Source organism: Oncorhynchus gorbuscha, linkage group LG02 (genome assembly GCF_021184085.1).
Source record: "Oncorhynchus gorbuscha isolate QuinsamMale2020 ecotype Even-year linkage group LG02, OgorEven_v1.0, whole genome shotgun sequence".
Classification (NCBI taxonomy): Eukaryota; Metazoa; Chordata; class Actinopteri; order Salmoniformes; family Salmonidae; genus Oncorhynchus; species Oncorhynchus gorbuscha.
In genome coordinates, this window is record NC_060174.1 from 15,469,732 (window position 1) to 15,492,857 (window position 23,126).

The 23,126-nt window shown below is 39.4% G+C and overlaps 1 protein-coding gene across 1 annotated transcript in view; it reads right to left on the minus strand.

Annotated features, from left to right (window-relative positions):
- Positions 1–22,875, minus strand: part of LOC123995693 (ephrin-A2-like) — a 28,239-nt gene extending 5,364 nt beyond the window's left edge. The window contains exons 1-20 of the mRNA XM_046299363.1: positions 22,855–22,875; positions 20,531–20,533; positions 20,384–20,386; positions 20,264–20,266; positions 20,064–20,066; positions 19,964–19,966; positions 19,844–19,846; positions 19,626–19,628; positions 19,171–19,173; positions 19,005–19,007; positions 18,816–18,818; positions 18,713–18,724; positions 18,620–18,622; positions 17,587–17,589; positions 17,332–17,334; positions 17,016–17,018; positions 16,901–16,903; positions 16,749–16,771; positions 9,415–9,707; positions 4,683–4,748 (exon numbers count right to left, since the gene is read on the minus strand). Coding sequence (XP_046155319.1) covers positions 4,683–4,748; positions 9,415–9,707; positions 16,749–16,771; positions 16,901–16,903; positions 17,016–17,018; positions 17,332–17,334; positions 17,587–17,589; positions 18,620–18,622; positions 18,713–18,724; positions 18,816–18,818; positions 19,005–19,007; positions 19,171–19,173; positions 19,626–19,628; positions 19,844–19,846; positions 19,964–19,966; positions 20,064–20,066; positions 20,264–20,266; positions 20,384–20,386; positions 20,531–20,533; positions 22,855–22,875 — 460 coding nt within the window. The remainder of the gene's footprint in view (positions 1–4,682; positions 4,749–9,414; positions 9,708–16,748; positions 16,772–16,900; positions 16,904–17,015; positions 17,019–17,331; positions 17,335–17,586; positions 17,590–18,619; positions 18,623–18,712; positions 18,725–18,815; positions 18,819–19,004; positions 19,008–19,170; positions 19,174–19,625; positions 19,629–19,843; positions 19,847–19,963; positions 19,967–20,063; positions 20,067–20,263; positions 20,267–20,383; positions 20,387–20,530; positions 20,534–22,854) is intronic.
- Between the last annotated feature and the right edge of the window lie 251 nt (positions 22,876–23,126).

A 23,126-nucleotide genomic window follows, 5' to 3' on the forward strand; every position in this document is an offset into this window, starting at 1 on the left:
AGATCTCTGTGGGAGCATCGGGCTTTGGTGAACAATGACTAGTTGGAGGTCAAAGTTCGGATCGCTATCTGGCCCATGTAAGATTAATAATTTCCACCAGACTGTGAATCACAGGATGGTGGTGGTGGTGGTGGTGGTGGTGGTGGTGGTGGTGGTGGTGGTGGTGGTGGTGGTGGTGGTGGTGGTGGTGGTGTGTGTGTGTGTGTGTGTGTGTGTGTGTGTGTGTGTGTGTGTGTGTGTGTGTGTGTGTGTGTGTGTGTGTGTGTGTGTGTGTGTGTGTGTGTGTGTGTGTGTGTGTGTGTGTGTATGTGTTTTGTTACAGAGTCCTAGTGGTTTGACTCAAGAGGGCAGGGATCATAAGCAGTCTTAAAAACAGGGTCTGGATGATAGTGCTCTGAGCAAAGACAGAGATGGAATGAACGTTTAACATCATCAATCACCAAGCAGAGGGCTTTGCAGGTTAGGCTCTGACCCACAGGTGGTCCTGCTGTTTGTCTACCATCCCTGGGTTAATATGGGTTCAGAATGAGAGATGTGGAACTATGCTGGGAAAGTTCACACATTTCACGGTTGAGTGCTCTCCAACTGCTTGGAGAGTGTCGCACCAAAACCTGCCTTGCCTCTACCCTCTATCATCTATCTGATCAGTTAACACATTTCTATCTATCTGATCAGTTAACACATTTCTATCTGATCAGTTAACACATTTCTATCTGATCAGTTAACACATTTCTATCTGATCAGTTAACACATTTATATCTATCTGATCAGTTAACACATTTCTATCTGATCAGTTAACACATTTCTATCTATCTGATCAGTTAACACATTTCTATCTATCTGATCAGTTAACACATTTCTATCTGATCAGTTAACACATTTCTATCTATCTGATCAGTTAACACATTTCTATCTGTCTGATCAGTTAACACATTTATATCTATCTGATCAGTTAACACATTTCTATCTATCTGATCAGTTAACACATTTCTATCTATCTGATCAGTTAACACATTTCTATCTGTCTGATCAGTTAACACATTTCTATCTGTCTGATCAGTTAACACATTTATATTTATCTGATCAGTTAACACATTTCTATCTATCTGATCAGTTAACACATTTCTATCTGTCTGATCAGTTAACACATTTCTATCTGATCAGTTAACACATTTCTATCTGATCAGTTAACACATTGATATCTATCTGATCAGTTAACACATTGATATCTATCTGATCAGTTAACACATTTCTATCTGATCAGTTAACACATTTATATCTATCTGATCAGTTAACACATTGATATCTATCTGATCAGTTAACACATTTCTATCTGATCAGTTAACACATTTATATCTATCTGATCAGTTAACACATTTCTATCTATCTGATCAGTTAACACATTTCAATCTGATCAGTTAACACATTTCTATCTATCTGATCAGTTAACACATTGATATCTATCTGATCAGTTAACACATTTCTATCTGATCAGTTAACACATTTCTATCTGATCAGTTAACACATTTATATCTATCTGATCAGTTAACACATTTCTATCTGATCAGTTAACACATTTCTATCTGATCAGTTAACACATTTCTATCTATCTGATCAGTTAACACATTGATATCTATCTGATCAGTTAACACATTTCTATCTGATCAGTTAACACATTTATATCTATCTGATCAGTTAACACATTTCTATCTATCTGATCAGTTAACACATTTCTATCTGATCAGTTAACACATTGATATCTATCTGATCAGTTAACACATTTCTATCTATCTGATCAGTTAACACATTTCTATCTATCTGATTGATCAGTTAACACATTTCTATCTATCTGATCAGTTAACACATTTCTATCTATCTGATCAGTTAACACATTTCTATCTGATCAGTTAACACATTTCTATCTGATCAGTTAACACATTTCTATCTGATCAGTTAACACATTTCTATCTATCTGATCAGTTAACACATTTCTATCTATCTGATCAGTTAACACATTTCTATCTGATCAGTTAACACATTTCTATCTATCTGATCAGTTAACACATTTCTATCTATCTGATCAGTTAACACATTTCTATCTGTCTGATCAGTTAACACATTTATATCTATCTGATCAGTTAACACATTTCTATCTATCTGATCAGTTAACACATTTCTATCTATCTGATCAGTTAACACATTTCTATCTGTCTGATCAGTTAACACATTTCTATCTGTCTGATCAGTTAACACATTTATATCTATCTGATCAGTTAACACATTTCTATCTATCTGATCAGTTAACACATTTCTATCTGTCTGATCAGTTAACACATTTATATCTATCTGATCAGTTAACACATTTCTATGTCTGATCAGTAAACACATTTCAATCTGATCAGTTAACACATTTCTATCTATCTGATCAGTTAACACATTGATATCTATCTGATCAGTTAACACATTTCTATCTGATCAGTTAACACATTTATATCTATCTGATCAGTTAACACATTGATATCTATCTGATCAGTTAACACATTTCTATCTGATCAGTTAACACATTTATATCTATCTGATCAGTTAACACATTTCTATCTATCTGATCAGTTAACACATTTCAATCTGATCAGTTAACACATTTCTATCTGTCTGATCAGTTAACACATTTATATCTATCTGATCAGTTAACACATTTCTATCTATCTGATCAGTTAACACATTTCTATCTGTCTGATCAGTTAACACATTTATATCTATCTGATCAGTTAACACATTTCTATGTCTGATCAGTAAACACATTTCAATCTGATCAGTTAACACATTTCTATCTATCTGATCAGTTAACACATTGATATCTATCTGATCAGTTAACACATTTCTATCTGATCAGTTAACACATTTATATCTATCTGATCAGTTAACACATTGATATCTATCTGATCAGTTAACACATTTCTATCTGATCAGTTAACACATTTATATCTATCTGATCAGTTAACACATTTCTATCTATCTGATCAGTTAACACATTTCAATCTGATCAGTTAACACATTTCTATCTATCTGATCAGTTAACACATTGATATCTATCCGATCAGTTAACCCATTTCTATCTGATCAGTTAACACATTTCTATCTGATCAGTTAACACATTTATATCTATCTGATCAGTTAACACATTTCTATCTGATCAGTTAACACATTTATATCTATCTGATCAGTTAACACATTTCTATCTATCTGATCAGTTAACACATTTCTATCTGATCAGTAAACACATTGATATCTATCTGATCAGTTAACACATTTCTATCTGATCAGTTAACACATTTATATCTATCTGATCAGTTAACACATTTCTATCTGATCAGTTAACACATTTCTATCTGATCAGTTAACACATTTATATCAATCTGATCAGTTAACACATTTCTATCTATCTGATCAGTTAACACATTGATATCTGATCAGTTAACACATTTATATCAATCTGATCAGTTAACACATTTCTATCTGATCAGTTAACACATTTATATCAATCTGATCAGTTAACACATTTCTATCTATCTGATCAGTTAACACATTTCTATCTATCTGATCAGTTAACACATTTCTATCTGATCAGTTAACACATTTATATCAATCTGATCAGTTAACACATTTCTATCTGATCAGTTAACACATTTATATCAATCTGATCAGTTAACACATTTCTATCTATCTGATCAGTTAACACATTTCTATCTGATCAGTTAACACATTTATATCAATCTGATCAGTTAACACATTTCTATCTATCTGATCAGTTAACACATTTCTATCTGATCAGTTAACACATTTCTATCTGATCAGTTAACACATTTATAGCAATCTGATCAGTTAACACATTTCTATCTATCTGATCAGTTAACACATTGATATCTATCTGATCAGTTAACACATTTCTATCTGATCAGTTAACACATTTATATCTATCTGATCAGTTAACACATTTCTATCAATCTGATCAGTTAACACATTTCTATCTATCTGATCAGTTAACACATTTCTATCTGATCAGTTAACACATTTCTATCTGATCAGTTAACACATTTATATCTGTCTGATCAGTTAACACATTTCTATCTATCTGATCAGTTAACACATTTCTATCTATCTGATCAGTTAACACATTTATATCTGTCTGATCAGTTAACACATTTCTATCTATCTGATCAGTTAACACATTTCTATCTATCTGATCAGTTAACACATTTCTATCTGATCAGTTAACACATTTATATCTGTCTGATCAGTTAACACATTTCTATCTATCTGATCAGTTAACACATTTCTATCTGATCAGTTAACACATTTCTATCTGATCAGTTAACACATTTATATCTGTCTGATCAGTTAACACATTTCTATCTATTTGTAGACATGAATATATATGGATTCCTATACAGCAATATATAATATAATGCACAATGGGTGTGATGAAAAGCTCTACAACATCATGGAACGTGTTGCTGTCTCGTTTGCTGACTACACCCATTCTTCACAAGGCAGAATGAATGGCAAAGTTAGAAAGAGAAAGAATGTTTTTGTTCTGAACAAAGGCCAGTGAAACTAAAATGGAGTGGAAGCAATTTCACAACGACATTCCCTAAAGACTGGATAGAGAAGAAAATACTCACTTGTAGGCTTGACATAGACTTTCAACTTCAAGCAGGGTTTACCGACAAGGTTAGGGTGTGGAGACGCTGGAACGAGAGAGAGAGAGCGAGAGAAATAGAGAGAGAGAGAGAGAGAATAGAGAGAGAGAGAGAGAGAGAGAGAGAGGGAGAGAGAGAGAGAGAGAGAGAGAGAGAGAGAGAGAGAGAGAGAGAGAGAGAGAGAGAGAGAGAGAGAGAGAGAGAGAGAGAGAGAGAGAGAGAGAGAGAGAGAGAGAGAGAGAGAGAGAGAGAGAGAGAGAGAGAGAGAGAGGGATGTGTTTGTTAATGAATAACACATTCAAACACATTCAGCAGCAGTTTATTTGTCAAATCTCTGAGAAAATAGCTCAAATTATACTGCCTGGGAAGAACAGTAAGTACGTTCCATTAGAGGGCTATAACTGACATGTCCCCTACACTCATTGGATCCAGATTTCACAGAGGTGATCCATCAGTCCTCTTTCAGTCTTCTTTCAAGTCTTCGTTCAGTCCTCTTTCAGTCCTCTTTCAAACCTCTTTCAGTCCTCTTTCAATTCTCTTTCAGTCCTCTTTCAATCCTCTTTCAGTCCTCTTTCAGTCCTCTTTCAGTCCTCTTTCAGTCCTCTTTCAATTCTCTTTCAGTCCTCTTTCAATCCTCTTTCAGTCTTCTTTCAATCCTCTTTCAGTCTTCCCGCAAAATCAATTCACACCATTTTATAAGCAACCCATTGAGGGGCAGGATGCAATTCTGTGTGAAAACAACGGTAACCAACTTGGTATTTTGTAACACCTGAGGAGTTTTTGACCCTTATCTTCTTGTGTAACCCTGTCCCTCTAACAGTTGGAACAGGGAACACCGTGATGGCCAGGTGCTGCATGTCCTGAGACGTTAGTTTTGCTCACTAATCACTTTGCAGGCTGTAACTGTGATTGGGAGTGCTAGGAACAAAACTCCACTACTTCACGGTCCAAGTTCCTCAGTTTACTCACCCACCATATGGCTCAGTAAGGACAAACAACAAGCAACTCAGTGCAACCTCTGATATGCTAATAGCATCACTGGAAAGAACCAAAACACCACAGCATCGGGAATAGCCAAAGAAAGAATAGCCCGACTGCTAAATAGTCAATTATGTACATATAATGTACATGTACATATCTACCTCAAATACCTTATTATTATCTATCCTGATGCCTAGTCACTTTACCCTGCCTTCATGTACATATCTACCTCAAATACCTTATTATTATATATCCTGATGCCTAGTCACTTTACCCTACCTTCATGTACATATCTACCTCAAGTGACTCATACCTCTTCACATTGATCTGGTACTGGTACTCCCTGTATATACCTCCATTCTTGTGTATTTTATACCTTGTAACTATTTTTATTATTATTTTAAAATATTTTTAAACTGCATCGTTGGGATGCTCGTAGGGAAGCATTTCACTGAAAAGTCTACACCAGTTGTGATATCATTTGATTTGATTTGAACCAGAGAGAGAGCCAGAGAGAGACTTTGGGCCACAGAAGGTTGGTGGCACCTTAATTGGAGAGGACGGGCTCATGATAATGGCTGGAGAGGAATTAGTGGAATGGTATCAAATACATCAAACACATGGTTTCACTGTTTTACTTTGTCTTGTTATCCATAAAATAACACTGTTTTACTTTGTCTCTTGTTATCCATAAAATAACACTGTTTTACTTTGTCTTGTTATCCATAAAATAACACTGTTTTACTTTGTCTTGTTATCCATAAAATAACACTGTTTTACTTTGTCTCTTGTTATCCATAAAATAACACTGTTTTACTTTGTCTTGTTATCCATAAAATAACACTGTTTTACTTTGTCTCTTGTTATCCATAAAATAACACTGTTTTACTTTGTCTTGTTATCCATAAAATAACACTGTTTTACTTTGTCTTGTTATCCATAAAATAACACTGTTTTACTTTGTCTTGTTATCCATAAAATAACACTGTTTTACTTTGTCTCTTGTTATCCATAAAATAACACTGTTTTACTTTGTCTTGTTATCCATAAAATAACACTGTTTTACTTTGTCTCTTGTTATCCATAAAATAACACTGTTTTACTTTGTTTTGTTATCCATAAAATAACACTGTTTTACTTTGTCTTGTTATCCATAAAATAACACTGTTTTACTTTGTCTCTTGTTATCCATAAAATAACACTGTTTTACTTTGTTTTGTTATCCATAAAATAACACTGTTTTACTTTGTCTTGTTATCCATAAAATAACACTGTTTTACTTTGTCTCTTGTTATCCATAAAATAACACTGTTTTACTTTGTTTTGTTATCCATAAAATAACACTGTTTTACTTTGTCTCTCGGTATCAATAAAATAACACTGTTTTACTTTGTCTCTCGGTATCCATAAAATAACACTGTTTTACTTTGTCTTGTTATCCATAAAATAACACTGTTTTACTTTGTCTCTCGGTATCCATAAAATAACACTGTTTTACTTTGTCTTGTTATCCATAAAATAACACTGTTTTACTTTGTCTCTCGGTATCCATAAAATAACACTGTTTTACTTTGTCTCTTGTTATCCATAAAATAACACTGTTTTACTTTGTCTTGTTATTCATAAAATAACACTGTTTTACTTTGTCTTGTTATCCATAAAATAACACTGTTTTACTTTGTCTTGTTATTCATAAAATAACACTGTTTTACTTTGTCTTGTTATTCATAAAATAACACTGTTTTACTTTGTCTTGTTATCCATAAAATAACACTGTTTTACTTTGTCTTGTTATCCATAAAATAACACTGTTTTACTTTGTCTTGTTATCCATAAAATAACACTGTTTTACTTTGTCTTGTTATCCATAAAATAACACTGTTTTACTTTGTCTTGTTATCCATAAAATAACACTGTTTTACTTTCTCTTGTTATGCATAAAATAACACTGTTTTACTTTGTCTCTCGGTATCCATAAAATAACACTGTTTTACTTTGTCTCTTGTTATCCATAAAATAACACTGTTTTACTTTGTCTTGTTATCCATAAAATAACACTGTTTTACTTTGTCTTGTTATCCATAAAATAACACTGTTTTACTTTGTCTTGTTATTCATAAAATAACACTGTTTTACTTTGTCTTGTTATCCATAAAATAACACTGTTTTACTTTGTCTTGTTATTCATAAAATAACACTGTTTTACTTTGTCTTGTTATCCATAAAATAACACTGTTTTACTTTGTCTTGTTATCCATAAAATAACACTGTTTTACTTTGTCTCTTGTTTTCCATAAAATAACACTATTTTTATTTTATATATTCGGTATTCATATAATAACACTGATTTATTTTCATTAAAATATAAAATATCAGGTACCAAAATGGCCACTTTCTTGCATCAGCATTTTTGGTATTTGGTCTTTTAAAAAACAGTAGGGAATCAATCCAGATGGGAAAAGGTGTGTGGTTTGCGCTAGTAGCAACCCCCCCCCCCCCAAAGAACACCTTTCACAGGGCCTGTCTAGCACATGAATACACTGCACCTGGGACATGTGACCACGGAAGGGGTGTAATGCATCCGATAGGCGAGGTGTCACGTCTGTCTGGCCGTGTATAACCCGCTGCACCGCAGTCCGGAGCCAGAACAACACAATTACCCCCATCAAGTTCCCTTGGCTAAATATGATTTGACCAATCAGCATAATTTGAAGCGTTCTGCATGAGGTCGCCGGCAACTGGTTTTACACCGATCACGCCCTGTGAAGCTAAGCACCCAGCTAATAGCTTGCTGCCTTTTGACAATTTTGAATTTTAATCAAGGGGTGTAAGAAAATGGGATGCGCCGGGGCGCCACACAAAAGGATGGCAGGTCAGGCACAAAACACGTGGATGGACAAGTCAACCGGAGAGATAAACGATATGTCCGGGCTCCCCTCTGGTATGTTGTGATTGGTAACAGTCTGTTTGATTACGCTTCATGGCTTTATTTCACGCTCCATCATTTTCCTTGTAACAGATTAATTACATTGCTTTTGCCACGTAACTATATTTAGTTTAAATTCAACTAATTAGCGCAAGGAACCATTTGATATCAACTGGTTTGTAGTTATATTGAATTACTTCAAAGAAGTACCTGGTAACAATCGTTCTTTTCTAGTAAATAGAAGGTAAAGTTGGTTTTGATGCAGAATAATCATCCGCCACTTGTCTGTGTATACAGGCTGTGCTCTACCTCTCTGGCTCTCACACTGTGGTGTGAACAGACCGTTTCTGGTTGGTTCCTAGCCCTGGCACTAGCAGGGAGCCATGCATGAGAGCCAAATGAAACCACAAAGCAAAGCCTATTAATTAAACCCCTACCGCTATTTTGGCTTCCTCCCCTTCCTCCCCTCCCTCCCCTCCCTCCCCTTCCTCCCCTCCCTCCCCTTCCTCCCCTTCCTCCCCTCCCTCCCCTTCCTCCCCTTCCTCCCCTTCCTCCCCTTCCTCCCCTTCCTCCCCTTCCTGCCCTGCTTCCCACCAAATGAGATCAAATCAACCTTCAAATGACCAGGAAACAAGTAGATCCATCTGACATTCCCTGACCCTCATCAACTAAAGGGTTGACAGAGGTGAATGTTCTTGACGGGTTGCAGATGCTTCTGTTTGGTGTGGTAAGTTATTTCTTCTTCGCATATCTCTACCTAACTTGGGGACATAACCAGTGTGGGGGTGAATCAAATGTTCTACTTACAGATGTAGTAGTACTCGTGACCCGGCCGGAACTCAAACCCCAGTGAGAAGGGAGTGAAGAGCTGGAACTTCTCAGAGAACTTGAGAGGTCCGTTGGGGCTCTGTGGCCGGTTGCACTCCCAGCGCTTGAAGCCCTTCATGCGGTGGTCGCAGGTGGTGTAGCCGTCGTAGTTGACCATGAAGAGGATGTAACGCTCCATGCGCTCCAGGGGTAGCGGGTCCTCGTAGTGGGGGCAGTAGATGTCCAGGTAGTCGTTGATGGCCACCTCCACGGTGTACTCCCCATGGAGAAACCTGCAGATGAGACAGAGGCTAAATATTAACATCAACTGTTTTATAAACATGTAATATAGGCATGTACTCGAACAGAGCTCCAGATGAAACATTGTTAAAGTGGCCAATGTTGCTCCCCCTGAGTGACCCAACTAAATGACTATGCATTCCACCTAAAGCACTCTCAATGACAGACTTGGGCCCAAAACACTACCTATCAACAGCACCTATCGTCCATCTGATACATACTCATACAGAAAGGTATAAAGACAGCATAACATGGTGCTAATATTCTATGGACAAAGGAGCTGGGTGAGGAGGATGAGGAAGAGGTGGTGAATTGGTGCAGAAGGAGGACAACGGCCTGGAGGCAGGGGTTCACAGAGTGAGAGCGGCTTCATTAAGCTCTTTCACAGGGCCCTGGCTCTCGCCCAGCTATGGCCAAATGACTGTCGCCCATGGCTATTTCGATACAAATTGAGCACCTGCACGGTGGTGCATGTTTACAGGGAGCTATACTGCCCTTGCCCCCATGGCTATTCGCTCCATCGCGCGGGGCCAAGTGAAACGCAAGCACACAAATCATAGCCTAGAAGACGATTGCGTGGCTCCATCTCCACTTTCTCCAGGCCCTAGTCCTCTGTCTGGCTCAATCACACTACATGTGGATTTTCCTAATAGTTTTGCGGAAGTAACAAGTCGTTTGGGGGCATCGGGGGGCACGTGCTACGCCACTGCTTATAACTATAGGTTAAGTATAACTGTAAGAAATCTAAGATGTGTCAAATAAATGATATCCAGCTCAGGGCTGAGCTCTGCATTTGGTTTGTTACCTTACTAGCTAGGTGGCTAGATGTCAAGATCAACATCCCTGTTTGCCTACTTTTTTCATTTGTAAAATAACTCATTTTGGGGGAAAGTTGTAGTTTTTTAGCGCCCCTTGTGTGCACATTCGGTAACTTCGTATTAGAGGTCTACCGATTATGATTTTTCAACGCCGATACCGATTATTGGAGGACCAAAAAAGCCGCTACCGATTAATCGGCTGATTTTTATTTATTTATTTGTAATAATGACAATTACAATACTGAATGAACACTTATTTTGACTTAATATAGTACATCAATAAAATCAATTTAGCCTCAAATAAATAATGAAACATGTTCAATTTACTTTAAATAATGCAAAAAAAAGTGTTGGAGAAAAAAGTAAAAGTGCATGTACATATGTGCTATGTAAGAAAGCTAACGTTTCAGTTCCTTGCTCAGAACATGAGAACATATGAAAGCTGGTGGTTCCTTTTAACATGAGTCTTCAATATTCCCAGGTAAGAAGTTTAAGGTTGTAGTTATTATAGGAATTATAGGACTATTTCCCTCTATACCATTTGTATTTCATTAACCTTTGACTATTGGATGTTCTTATATGCACTTTAGTATTGCCAGTGTAACAGTATAGCTTCCGTCCCTCTCCTCGCTCCTCCCTGGGCTCGAACCAGCAACACAACGACTACAGCCACCATCGAAGCAGCGTTACCCATGCAGAGCAAGGGAAACAACCACTCCAAGGCTCAGAGCGAGTGACGTTTGAAACGCTATTAGCGTGCGCTAACTAGCTAGCCATTTCACTTTGGTTACACCAGCCTCATCTCGGGAGTTGATAGGCTTGAAGTCATAAACAGCGCAAAGCTTGACGCTCAACAAAGAGCTGCTGGCAAAACGCACGGAAGTGCTGATTGAATGAATATTTACGCGCCTGCTTCTGCCTACCACCACTCACTTAGATACTTGTATGCTTGTATGCTCAGTCAGATTATATGCAACGCAGCACATGCTAGATAATATCTAGTAATATCATCAGCCACCATGTGTAGTTAACTAGTGATTATGATTGATCATTTTTTTTAGAAGATAAGTTTAATGCTAGCTAGCAACGTACCTTGGCTTACTGCATTCGCGTAACAGGCCTTGTGGAGTGCAACGAGAGAGAGGCAGGTCGTTCTTGCGTTGGACTAGTTAACTGTTAAGTTGCAAGAATGGATCCCTCAAGCTGACAAGGTGAAAATCTGTCGTTCTGCCCCTGAACAGGCGGTTAACCCACCGTTCCTAGGCGTCATTGAAAATAAGAATGTGTTCTTAACTGACTTGCCTAGTTAAATAAAGGTATATATAAAAAAAAACATTTTTAAAAATCTGCAAATCGGCGCCAAAAAACACAGATTTCCAATTCTTATGAAAACTTGAAATCGGCCCTAATTAATCGGCCATTTCGATTAATCGGTCGACCTCTACTTCGTATATACCCCGGTAGAGAAACGGTATAAACATCTGTATACGGCCCAACCATATACAACCGTGGTTTACACATCAGAACTGTTTTCATTCATGTGAAATCTGGTCTTGGTGTGTGTACTGTGTACTGTATTTGTACTGTGTACTGTGTATCGTAATTAACCACATAAACTCTGAAGCCAATATGTGAAGAGTTTTGACACACTGACCCCAAATTCACAGACTGACCCGTGAATAAGTCACCCCCAAAGAGTCCCCATTGGACGGTGCGCCACTTCTCCCTCTCAAATGTCCTTATCAGTCATGCCATCAGGCCCATAATTCTTCAAAGGGCTTTGATGGGGAGAAGTGACGACGCCATTTTGAGTCTTGTAGTGATAAACCCGTGCACAAACACCAGCCATGTTGGTGAAAGTATCGCCAGATCAGTTGCAGCTCGTGGGCTCAGAGCGTGGAAAAGTGAGGGGGCATAGGGGACCACCAGATTGGGGTACGGGTTATGGAGGGGGGAGAATGGAGTTGCAGGCAGGCCTGGCATCAGATGACAGCTAATCGGAGGGGGTTGGAATTAGTGTTAGAGGGGCCTATCCAGCTGCTGTGTGAGGATCTTCTCCAGTCCCCCCCCCTCCCCCTCCCTGCCAGCTGCTGTGTGAGGATCTCTAAGGGCCAGCGGAGGCAGATTGCCATTCACTAAGGGCCAGTGGAGGCAGATTGCCAGTTATTAAGGGCCAGTGGAAGCAGATTGCTAGCCATTAATGGCCAGTGGAAGCAGATTGCTAGCCATTAATGGCCAGTGGGGGCAGATTGCCAGTTATTAAGGGCCAGTGGGGGCAGATTGCCAGTTATTAAGGGCCAGTGGAAGCAGATTGCCAGCCATTAATGGCCAGTGGAAGCAGATTGCTAGCCATTAATGGCCAGTGGAAGCAGAATGCCAGTCAATAAGGGCCAGAGGAGGCAGATTGCCAGTCATTAATGGCCAGTGGGGGCAGATTTCCAGTCACTAAGGGCCAGTGGAGGCATATTGCCAGTCATTAAGGGCCAGTGAAGGCAGATTGCCAGTCATTAATGGCCAGTGGAGGTAGATTGCCAGTTATTAAGGGCCAGTGGGGGCAGATTGCCAGTCATTAAGGGCCAGAGGAGGCAGATTGCCAGTCATTAAGGGCCAGAGGAGGTAGATTGCCAGTCATTAAGGGCCAGTGGGGGCAGATTGCCAGTCATTAAGGGCCAGTGGGGGCTGATTGCCAGTCATTAAGGGCCAGTGGGGGCAGATTGCCAGTCATTAATGACCAGTGAAGGCAGATTGCCAGTCATTAAAGGCCAGTGGAGGCAGATTGCCAGTCATTAAAGGCCAGTGGAGGCAGATTGCCAGTCATTAAAGGCCAGTGGAGGTAGATTGCCAGTCATTAATGGCCAGTGGAGGCAGATTGCCAGTCATTAAAGGCCGGTGGGGGCAGATTTCCAGTCACTAAAGGCCAGTGGAGGCAGACTGTCATCATTAATGGCCAGTGGATGCAGATTGCCAGTCATTAATGGCAATGGAGACAGACTGTCATCATTATGGGCCAGTGGAGGCAGATTGCCAGTCATTAAGGGCCAGCGGAGGCAGATTGCCAGTCATTAATGGCCAGTGGATGCAGATTCCCAGTCATTAATGGCCAGTGGGGGCAGATTTCCAGTCATTAATGGCCAGTGGGGGCAGATTTCCAGTCATTAATGGCCAGTGGAGGCAGATTGCCAGTCATTAATGGCCAGTGGGGGCAGATTTCCAGTCATTAATGGCCAGTGGGGGCAGATTTCCAGTCATTAATGGCCAGTGGATGCAGATTCCTAGTCATTAATGGCCAGTGGGGGCAGATTTCCAGTCATTAATGGCCAGTGGAGGCAGATTGCCAGTCATTAAGGGCCAGTGGAGGCAGATTGCCAGTTATTAATGGCCAGTGGAGGCAGATTTCCAGTCATTAATGGCCAGTGGAGGCAGATTGCCAGTCATTAAGGGCCAGTGGGGGCAGATTGCCAGTCATTAAGGGCCAGTGGAGGCAGATTGCCAGTCATTAAGGGCCAGTGGGGGCAGATTGCCAGTCATTAATGGCCAGTGGAGGCAGATTGCCAGTCATTAATGGCCAGTGGAGGCAGATTTCCAGTCATTAATGGCCAGTGGGGGCAGATTGCCAGTCATTAATGGCCAGTGAAGGCAGATTGCCAGTCATTAATGGCCAGTGGAGGCAGATTGCCAGTCATTAATGGCCAGTGGAGGCAGATTTCCAGTCATTAATGGCCAGTGGAGGCAGATTGCCAGTCATTAATCAAATCAAATTTTATTTGCCACATACACATGGTTAACAGATGTTAATGCGAGTGTAGCGAAATGCTTGTGCTTCTAGTTCCGACAATGCAGTGATAACCAACAAGTAATCTAACTAACAATTCCAAAACTACTGTCTTATACACAGTATAAGGGGATAAGGAATATGTACATAAGGATATATGAATGAGTGATGGTACAGAGTAGCATACAGTAGATGGTATCGAGTACAATATATACATATGAGATGAGTGTGTAGACAAAGTAAACAAAGTGGCATAGTTAACGTGGCTAGTGATACATGTATTACATAAGGATGCAGTCGATGATGTAGAGTACAGTATATACATATGCATATGAGATGAATAATGTAGGGTAAGTAACAGGGTAAGTGGGGGCAGATTTCCAGTCATTAATGGCTATTGGAGTCAGATTGAGGAAGGGTTTGATGGAGCTCGGTGACACTTTGTAGGAAATGACCTCGTTAAGCAGTCAGGTGGGAGGAGAGGAACAATATCAGATCTGAATATCAATAAAACAGCAGCCAGGGGTGTGTGTGTGTGTGTGTGTGTGTGTGTGTGTGTGTGTGTGTGTGTGTGTGTGTGTGTGTGTGTGTGTGTGTGTGTGTGTGTGTGTGTGTGTGTGTGTGTGTGTGTGTGTGTGTGTGTGTGTGTGTGTGTGTGTGTGTGTGTGTGTGTGTGTGTGTGTGTGTGTGTGTGTGTGTGTGTGTGTGTGTGTGTGTGTGTGTGTGTGTGTGTGTGTGTGCGTATGTGTGAGGGAGAACTATTGCATGCAAGTCATCTGTGGTCTTGCAATCAATCCCTCGCGCCAGCCTCAGCACTCCCCTCACCCTCTGTCACCTCCATGTGGTGATTGGTGGTTCTGTTGAAGCCGTCCCCCGTACCTTCCCCCTTTCAGACATTTACAGCAAATCAAACATCATCCTGGCTCCAGTTTACTCCTGTCAGGTGGGAGATGAGTTCCACCCTGATGGCTCAATAGTGTTTTGTGTCAGCAGATACCTTCTCAGGACACAAATGCTGTATACAAGCTCAGACATTGCTAACGGTGCCATAGAGGATGTTGGTTTTGGCCATGATTACTACAAGTTTAGATAGCCGCCAAGACTCATTTACCAATCTGAACTGTTTTAACTGACATGGGCTAATTGAGTGACTGTCAGTGAGTGGCGCATAACAAAAGGAAACCTGAGTTCTGAAATTGCACCTGGTGTATTCTACTATTCTACTATCTATCAACAGTAAGTTTTTTTAAATTGAAAAACATTACAGAGGTGTGGACTCTGTGATCTCATATGTACTGTCGTTACGGCCCTGTGTGTACTAGCTAGCTAATGTGTACTTGGTAGCTACATACGTAACAGTGGTTAACATAATGCCCTGGATCATAGCTAGTATGGACGTAGCACACTGACACCCTGGAACAAAGCTACTGACTCATGCGATATACGCGACTAACAAATTTCTACAGGTTGTTCGCACACATACCATCTGAGATGCACACATACCATCTGAGATGCACACATACCATCTGAGACAAACATACCATCTGAGATGCACACATACCATCTGAGATGCAAACATACCATCTGAGGCGTAAACATACCATCTGAGAAACAATCATACCATCTGAAACGCAAACAATCCATTTGAGAGGCAATCATACCATCTGAAACACAAACATACCATGTGAGAAGCAAACATACCATCTGAAACACAAACATACCATCTGAAACACAAACATACCATCTGAAACACAAACATACCATCTGAAACGCAAACAATCCATCCGAGAGGCAAACATACCATCTGAAACACAAACATACCATCTGAAACACAACATACCATCTGAAACACAAACATACCATGTGAGAAGCAAACATACCATTTGAAACACAAACATACCATCTGAAACGCAAACATACCATCTGAAACACAAACATACCATCTGAGCTGCAAACATACCATCTGAAACACAAACATACCATCTGAGCTGCAAACATACCATCTGAAACACAAACATACCATCTGAGCTGCAAACATACCATCTGAAACACAAACATACCATCTGAAACACAAACATACCATCTGAAACACAAACATACCATCTGAAACACAAACATACCATCTGAAATGCAAACATACCATCTGAAACACAAACATACCATCTGAGCTGCAAACATACCATCTGAAACACAAACATACCATCTGAGCTGCAAACATACCATCTGAAACACAAACATACCATCTGAAACACAAACATACCATCTGAAACACAAACATACCATCTGAAACACAAACATACATCCATCTGAAACTCATCTGAGAAGCAAACATACCATCTGAAACACAAACATACCATCTGAAACAAACATACCATCTGAAACACAAACATACCAACAAACATACCATCTGAAACACAAACATACCATCTGAAACACAAACATACCATGTGAAACGCAAACATACCATCTGAAACACAAACATACCATCTGAAACACAAACATACCATCTGAAACAAAACATACCATCTGAAACACAAACATACCATCTGAAACATACCATCTGAGACGCAAACATACCATCTGAAACAAAACATACCATCTGAAACACAAACATACTGAAACACAAATCTGATACCATCTGAAACACAAACATATCATCTGAAAACACAAACATACCATCTGCATACCAAACATCTGAAACACAAACATACCATCTGAAACACAAACATACCATCTGAGACACAAACATACCATCTGAAACACAAACATACCATCTGAAACACCATCTGAAACACAAACATACCATCTGAAACACAAACATACCATCTGAAACACAAACATACCATCTGAAAAACATACAAACATACCATCTGAAACACAAACATCAAACATACCATCTGAAACACAAACATACCATCTGAAACACAAACATACCATCTGAGCTGCAAAACATACCATCTGAAACACAAACACAAACATACCATCTGAAACACAAACATACCATCTGAAAGCTGAAACAAAACATACCATCTGAAACACAAACATACCATCTGAAACACAAACATACCATCTGAAACACAAACATACCATCTGAGCTGCAAACATACCATCTGAAACACAAACATACCATCTGAAACACAAACATACCATCTGAAACACAAACATACCATCTGAAACACAAACATACCATCTGAAACACAAACATACTGAGAACAAACATACCATCTGAAACACAAACATACCATCTGAAACACAAACATACCATCTGAAACACAAACATACCATCTGAAACACAAACATATCATCTGAGAAGCAAACATACCATCTGAAACACAAACATACCATCTGAGACGCAAACATACCATCTGAGCTGCAAACATACCATCTGAAACACAAACATACCATCTGAAACACAAACATACCATCTGAAACACAAACATACCATCTGAAACACAAACATACCATCTGAAACACAAACATACCATCTGCAAACATACCATCTGAAACACAAACATCTCTGAAACACAAACATACCATCTGAAACACAAACATACCAAAACATACCATCTGAAACACAAACATACCATCTGAAACACAAACATACCATCTGAAACACAAACATACCATCTGAGAAGCAAAACATACCATCATCTGAGCTGCAAACATACCATCTGAAACAAACAAACATACCATCTGAAACACAAACATACCATCTGCACAAACATACCATCTGAAACACAAACATACCATCTGAAACACAAACATACCATCTGAAACACAAACATACCATCTGAAACACAAACATACCATCTGAAACACAAACATACCATCTGAAACACAAACATACCATCTGAAACACAAACATACCATCTGAAACACAAACATACCATCTGAAACACAAACATACCATCTGAGAAGCAAACATACCATCTGAAACATACCATCTGAAACACAAACATACCATCTGAAAAACATACCATCTGAAACACAAACATACCATCTGAAACACAAACATACCTGATACCATCTGAAACACCATCTGAAACACAAACATAATCTGACATACCATCTGAGAAGCAAACATACCATCTGAGAAGCAAGCATACCATCTGAAACACAAACATACCATCTGAATCTGAAACACAAACATACCATCTGAAACACAAACATACCATCTGATACCATCTGAAACACAAACATACCATCTGAAACAAACATACCATCTGAAACACAAACATACCATCTGAAAACATACCATGCAAACATACCATCTGAAACACAAACATACCATCTGAAACAACCATCTGAAACATACCATCTGAAACACAAACATACCATCTGAAACACAAACATACCATCTGAAAGCAAACATACCATCTGAAACACAAACATACCATCTGAAACATACCATCTGTACCATCTGAAACACAAACATACCATCTGAAACACAAACATACCATGTGAAAGCAAACATACCATCTGAAACACAAACATCTGAGAAGCAAACATACCATCTGAAACACAAACATAAAAACACAAACATACCATCTGAGAAGCAAACATACCATCTGAAACACAAACATATCATCTGAGAAGCAAACATACCATCTGAAACACAAACATACCATCTGAAACGCAAAACATACCATCTGAAACACAAACATACCATCTGAAACACAAACATACCATCTGAAACATACCATCTGAAACACAAACATATCATCTGAGAAGCAAACAACCATCTGATACCATCTGAAACAAACAAACATACCATCTGAAACAGCAAACATACCATCTGAAACACAAACATACCATCTGAAACACAAACATACCATCTGAAACATACCATGTGAGAAGCAAACATACCATCTGAAACACAAACATACCATCTGAAACACAAACATACCATCTGAAACACAAACATACCATCTGAAACACAAACATACCATCTGAAACACAAACATACCATCTGAAACACAAACATACAAACATACTGAAACAAAACATACCATCTGAAACACAAACATACCATCTGAACACAAACATACCATCTGAAACAAAACATAATCTGATAAACTCTGAAACACAAACATACCATCTGAGCACAAACATACCATCTGAAACACAAACATACCATCTGAAAAACATACATCTGAAACACAAACATACCATCTGAACACAAACATACCATCTGAAACACAAACATACCATCTGAAACACAAACATCTCTGAAACACAAACATACCATCTGAAACACAAACATACCATCTGAAACAAAACATACCATCTGAGAAAACATACCATCTGAGCTGCAAACATACCATCTGAAACACAAACATACCATCTGAAACACATACAAACAAACATACCATCTGAAACATCAAACATGAAACAAACATACCATCTGAAACAAACATACCATCTGATACTCTGAAACACAAACATACCATCCATCTGAAACACAAACATACCATCTGAAACACAAACATACCATCTGAAACGCAAACATACCATCTGAAACACAAACATACAAACATACCATCTGAAACACAAACATATCATCTGAGAAGCAAATATACCATCTGAAACACAAACATACCATCTGAAACGCAAACATACCATCTGAAACACAAACATACCATCTGAAACACAAACATACCATCTGAAACACAAACATACCATGTGAGAAGCAAACATACCATCTGAGAAGCAAGCATACCATCTGAAACACAAACATATCATCTGAGAAGCAAACATACCATCTGAAACACAAACATACCATCTGAAACACAAACATACCATGTGAGAAGCAAACATACTATCTGAAACACAAACATATCATCTGAGAAGCAAACATACCATCTGAAACACAAACATACCATCTGAAACGCAAACATACCATCTGAAACACAAACATACCATCTGAAACGCAAACATACCATGTGAGAAGCAAACATACCATCTGAAACACAAACATACCATCTGAAACACAAACATACCATGTGAAACGCAAACATACCATCTGAAACACAAACATACCATCTGAAACGCAAACATACCATCTGAAACACAAACATACCATCTGAAACACAAACATATCATCTGAGAAGCAAACATACCATCTGAAACACAAACATACCATCTGAGACGCAACAGCTAAACATACCATCTGAAACACAAACATACCATCTGAAACGCAAACATACCATCTGAAACACAAACATACCATCTGAAACACAAACATATCATCTGAGAAGCAAACATACCATCTGAAACACAAACATACCATCTGAGACGCAAACATACCATCTGAGCTGCAAACATACCATCTGAAACACAAACATACCATCTGAAACACAAACATACCATCTGAAACACAAACATACCATCTGAAACACAAACATACCATCTGAGCTGCAAACATACCATCTGAAACACAAACATACCATCTGAAACACAAACATACCATCTGAAACACAAACATAACATCTGAGCTGCAAACATACCATCTGAAACACAAACATACCATCTGAGCTGCAAACATACCATCTGAAACACAAACATACCATCTGAAACACAAACATACCATCTGAAACACAAACATACCATCTGAAACACAAACATACCATCTGAAACACAAACATACCATCTGAAACACAAACATACCATCTGAAACACAAGCGCATGGAAAGCTGGATGCTTCTCTGATGGTTTGCTATGACAGCCTATAAACATGCACTAGAGCCTGGCCCAGCCTCTTCAAGACGGGGATGTAGATTAAGGCAGCCCCCCACACCTCTCTGATTCAGAGTTAACTGGGTTAAATGCGGAATACACATTTCAGTTGAATGCATTCAGTCAGTTGTACAACTGACTAGGTATCCCCCTTTCCCTTTCTGTTTCCCTTCCACACACCAAACATGTTGTCACAACATTCTCACTGCCCTCAATACAACGTGGACAAGCAAGCCCCATGCATGGCGGCCATTTTGTAAACCACCCGTCCCATTCCTCTGAGACCAGAAACACATGGTGGTGATTGATCAATTTAGCTTTCAAACTGCGAAAAAAAGCTGGGGTGAGTTCCTGTACTTTGAAAGCTCCCAGAGAGTTTCAGTCTTCACAGTCGGTCTGCCCACCAACAAACCCCCGCGGGAGCTTAATTAATCAGGCCCAATGTTTATAAGTGCATTATAAAGTGTTTATACCTGGGTGATTTAGGAGGGCTGAACTTTAAATGCCGGCCTGGGTTTCTTGGAAGTTTTTTTGAAGACCACTTTTTTCTCTGATCTAATGTCTTGTCAAGCTCGGCTAGGCCCTGGCAGTGTGCTTTAACTCAGCCCCTCTTTATGACTTCATGGGATACATGTTTGTTCGTAAGGCTGTCTGCTTTGGAAGCCATGCATGCAGGAAGAAGCCGTCTGCAAGGGGAAGACGTCAAAACCAAACAAGCACATCTGATGGGACAGCATGGGTCATTTAGAACGCTATTCTGACTTCTTAAGTCTTCAGGGGGTGAAAAAAGCTAGGATATGCTCTCTTCTGTACTATCAGGAATTCTACAACGTCTCTTAAAGCTTAAAGGGATAGTTCAATAAAATGGATATGAAGAAAACTACCACTGTAAATTGAAGCTCTATACTTTCAATGTCTAACAACGATTATGTTGTTTAAAGGGGATTTACAAAACAGACATTAAAAATGGCAATAGTGAATTTTGAAATGTCTCAGAAGATACAGTAAACTACTGCTTTTAAAGTAAGAATATGTTAGGACAACTTTGTGACCAATACCTTAAAGCTTGCAGCACCATCACCCATGGAAGAGAGCATGTGACCAACCATATCAGAACTTCCTGGCCACCTGGACTAATGAGATGCCGTGAGTGGAGAGAGAAAGAGACAGGATACAATAGAAAACAGACCTTTCCCCTCCTAGCATTCCTTTCCTTCTCTCTCTCTCTCTCCCTCCCTGCGGACCAGTTCACCCCACCACCAGGGATGTGCTCTCCATGCCACCTGCTCCACCCTTCCAACAGAGAACTCCAGCTGCTTGTCTGCAGAACACACTTTACAAGACAAACCACCGGCCAGGCCGAATAAATCACAGGATGGTGGTGGTGTGTGTGTGTGTGTGTGTGTGTGTGTGTGTGTGTGTGTGTGTGTGTGTGTGTGTGTGTGTGTGTGTGTGTGTGTGTGTGTGTGTGTGTGTGTGTGTGTGTGTGTGTGTGTGTGTGTGTGTGTGTGTGTGTGTGTGTGTGTGTGTGTGTGGATGGGGGCCACAAGGGGTAGAACATTTCTCTTTAGTTTGTGTCTACAGTATCCCAGATTACTCGCCATACAGCCTTTTATGCGTCTTTAATGCACCAATCTGTGTATAAACTCTGGAAGCCTGACGTCTGGTATTGTTCATTTGTCCTGGAATTCCAGGATCAACAGCTAAAAGCCGGACCAGGTTGGTTTTACATTGTGAAGATTTTGGCTGAAGTTGGTATATGTTTTCTGGTGGTTTCCAGGACGTGAAAATGACGTTACTTATTGTTTTTTTTACCTCGACCGTCCGCTCCTCCATTTTTCACACACAGCCAAAGCAAACAGGGGAATTTACTCTGCAATTAACCGATGACCTGGGCAAGTTGACTTAATACAAACAAATGGACTTAATAGCTTGACACAACCCTTTTAAACACTTCAAACCCATTTTTCATCACCACGTCATCTGATTACATTGGAGCCCCGGTCTAGGCCTTCCTACCCACAGCAACGTCCAATCTAGGATCTAGCTAGGGCTGTAACATTTGTCACCAGTATTCTCACTCGTTT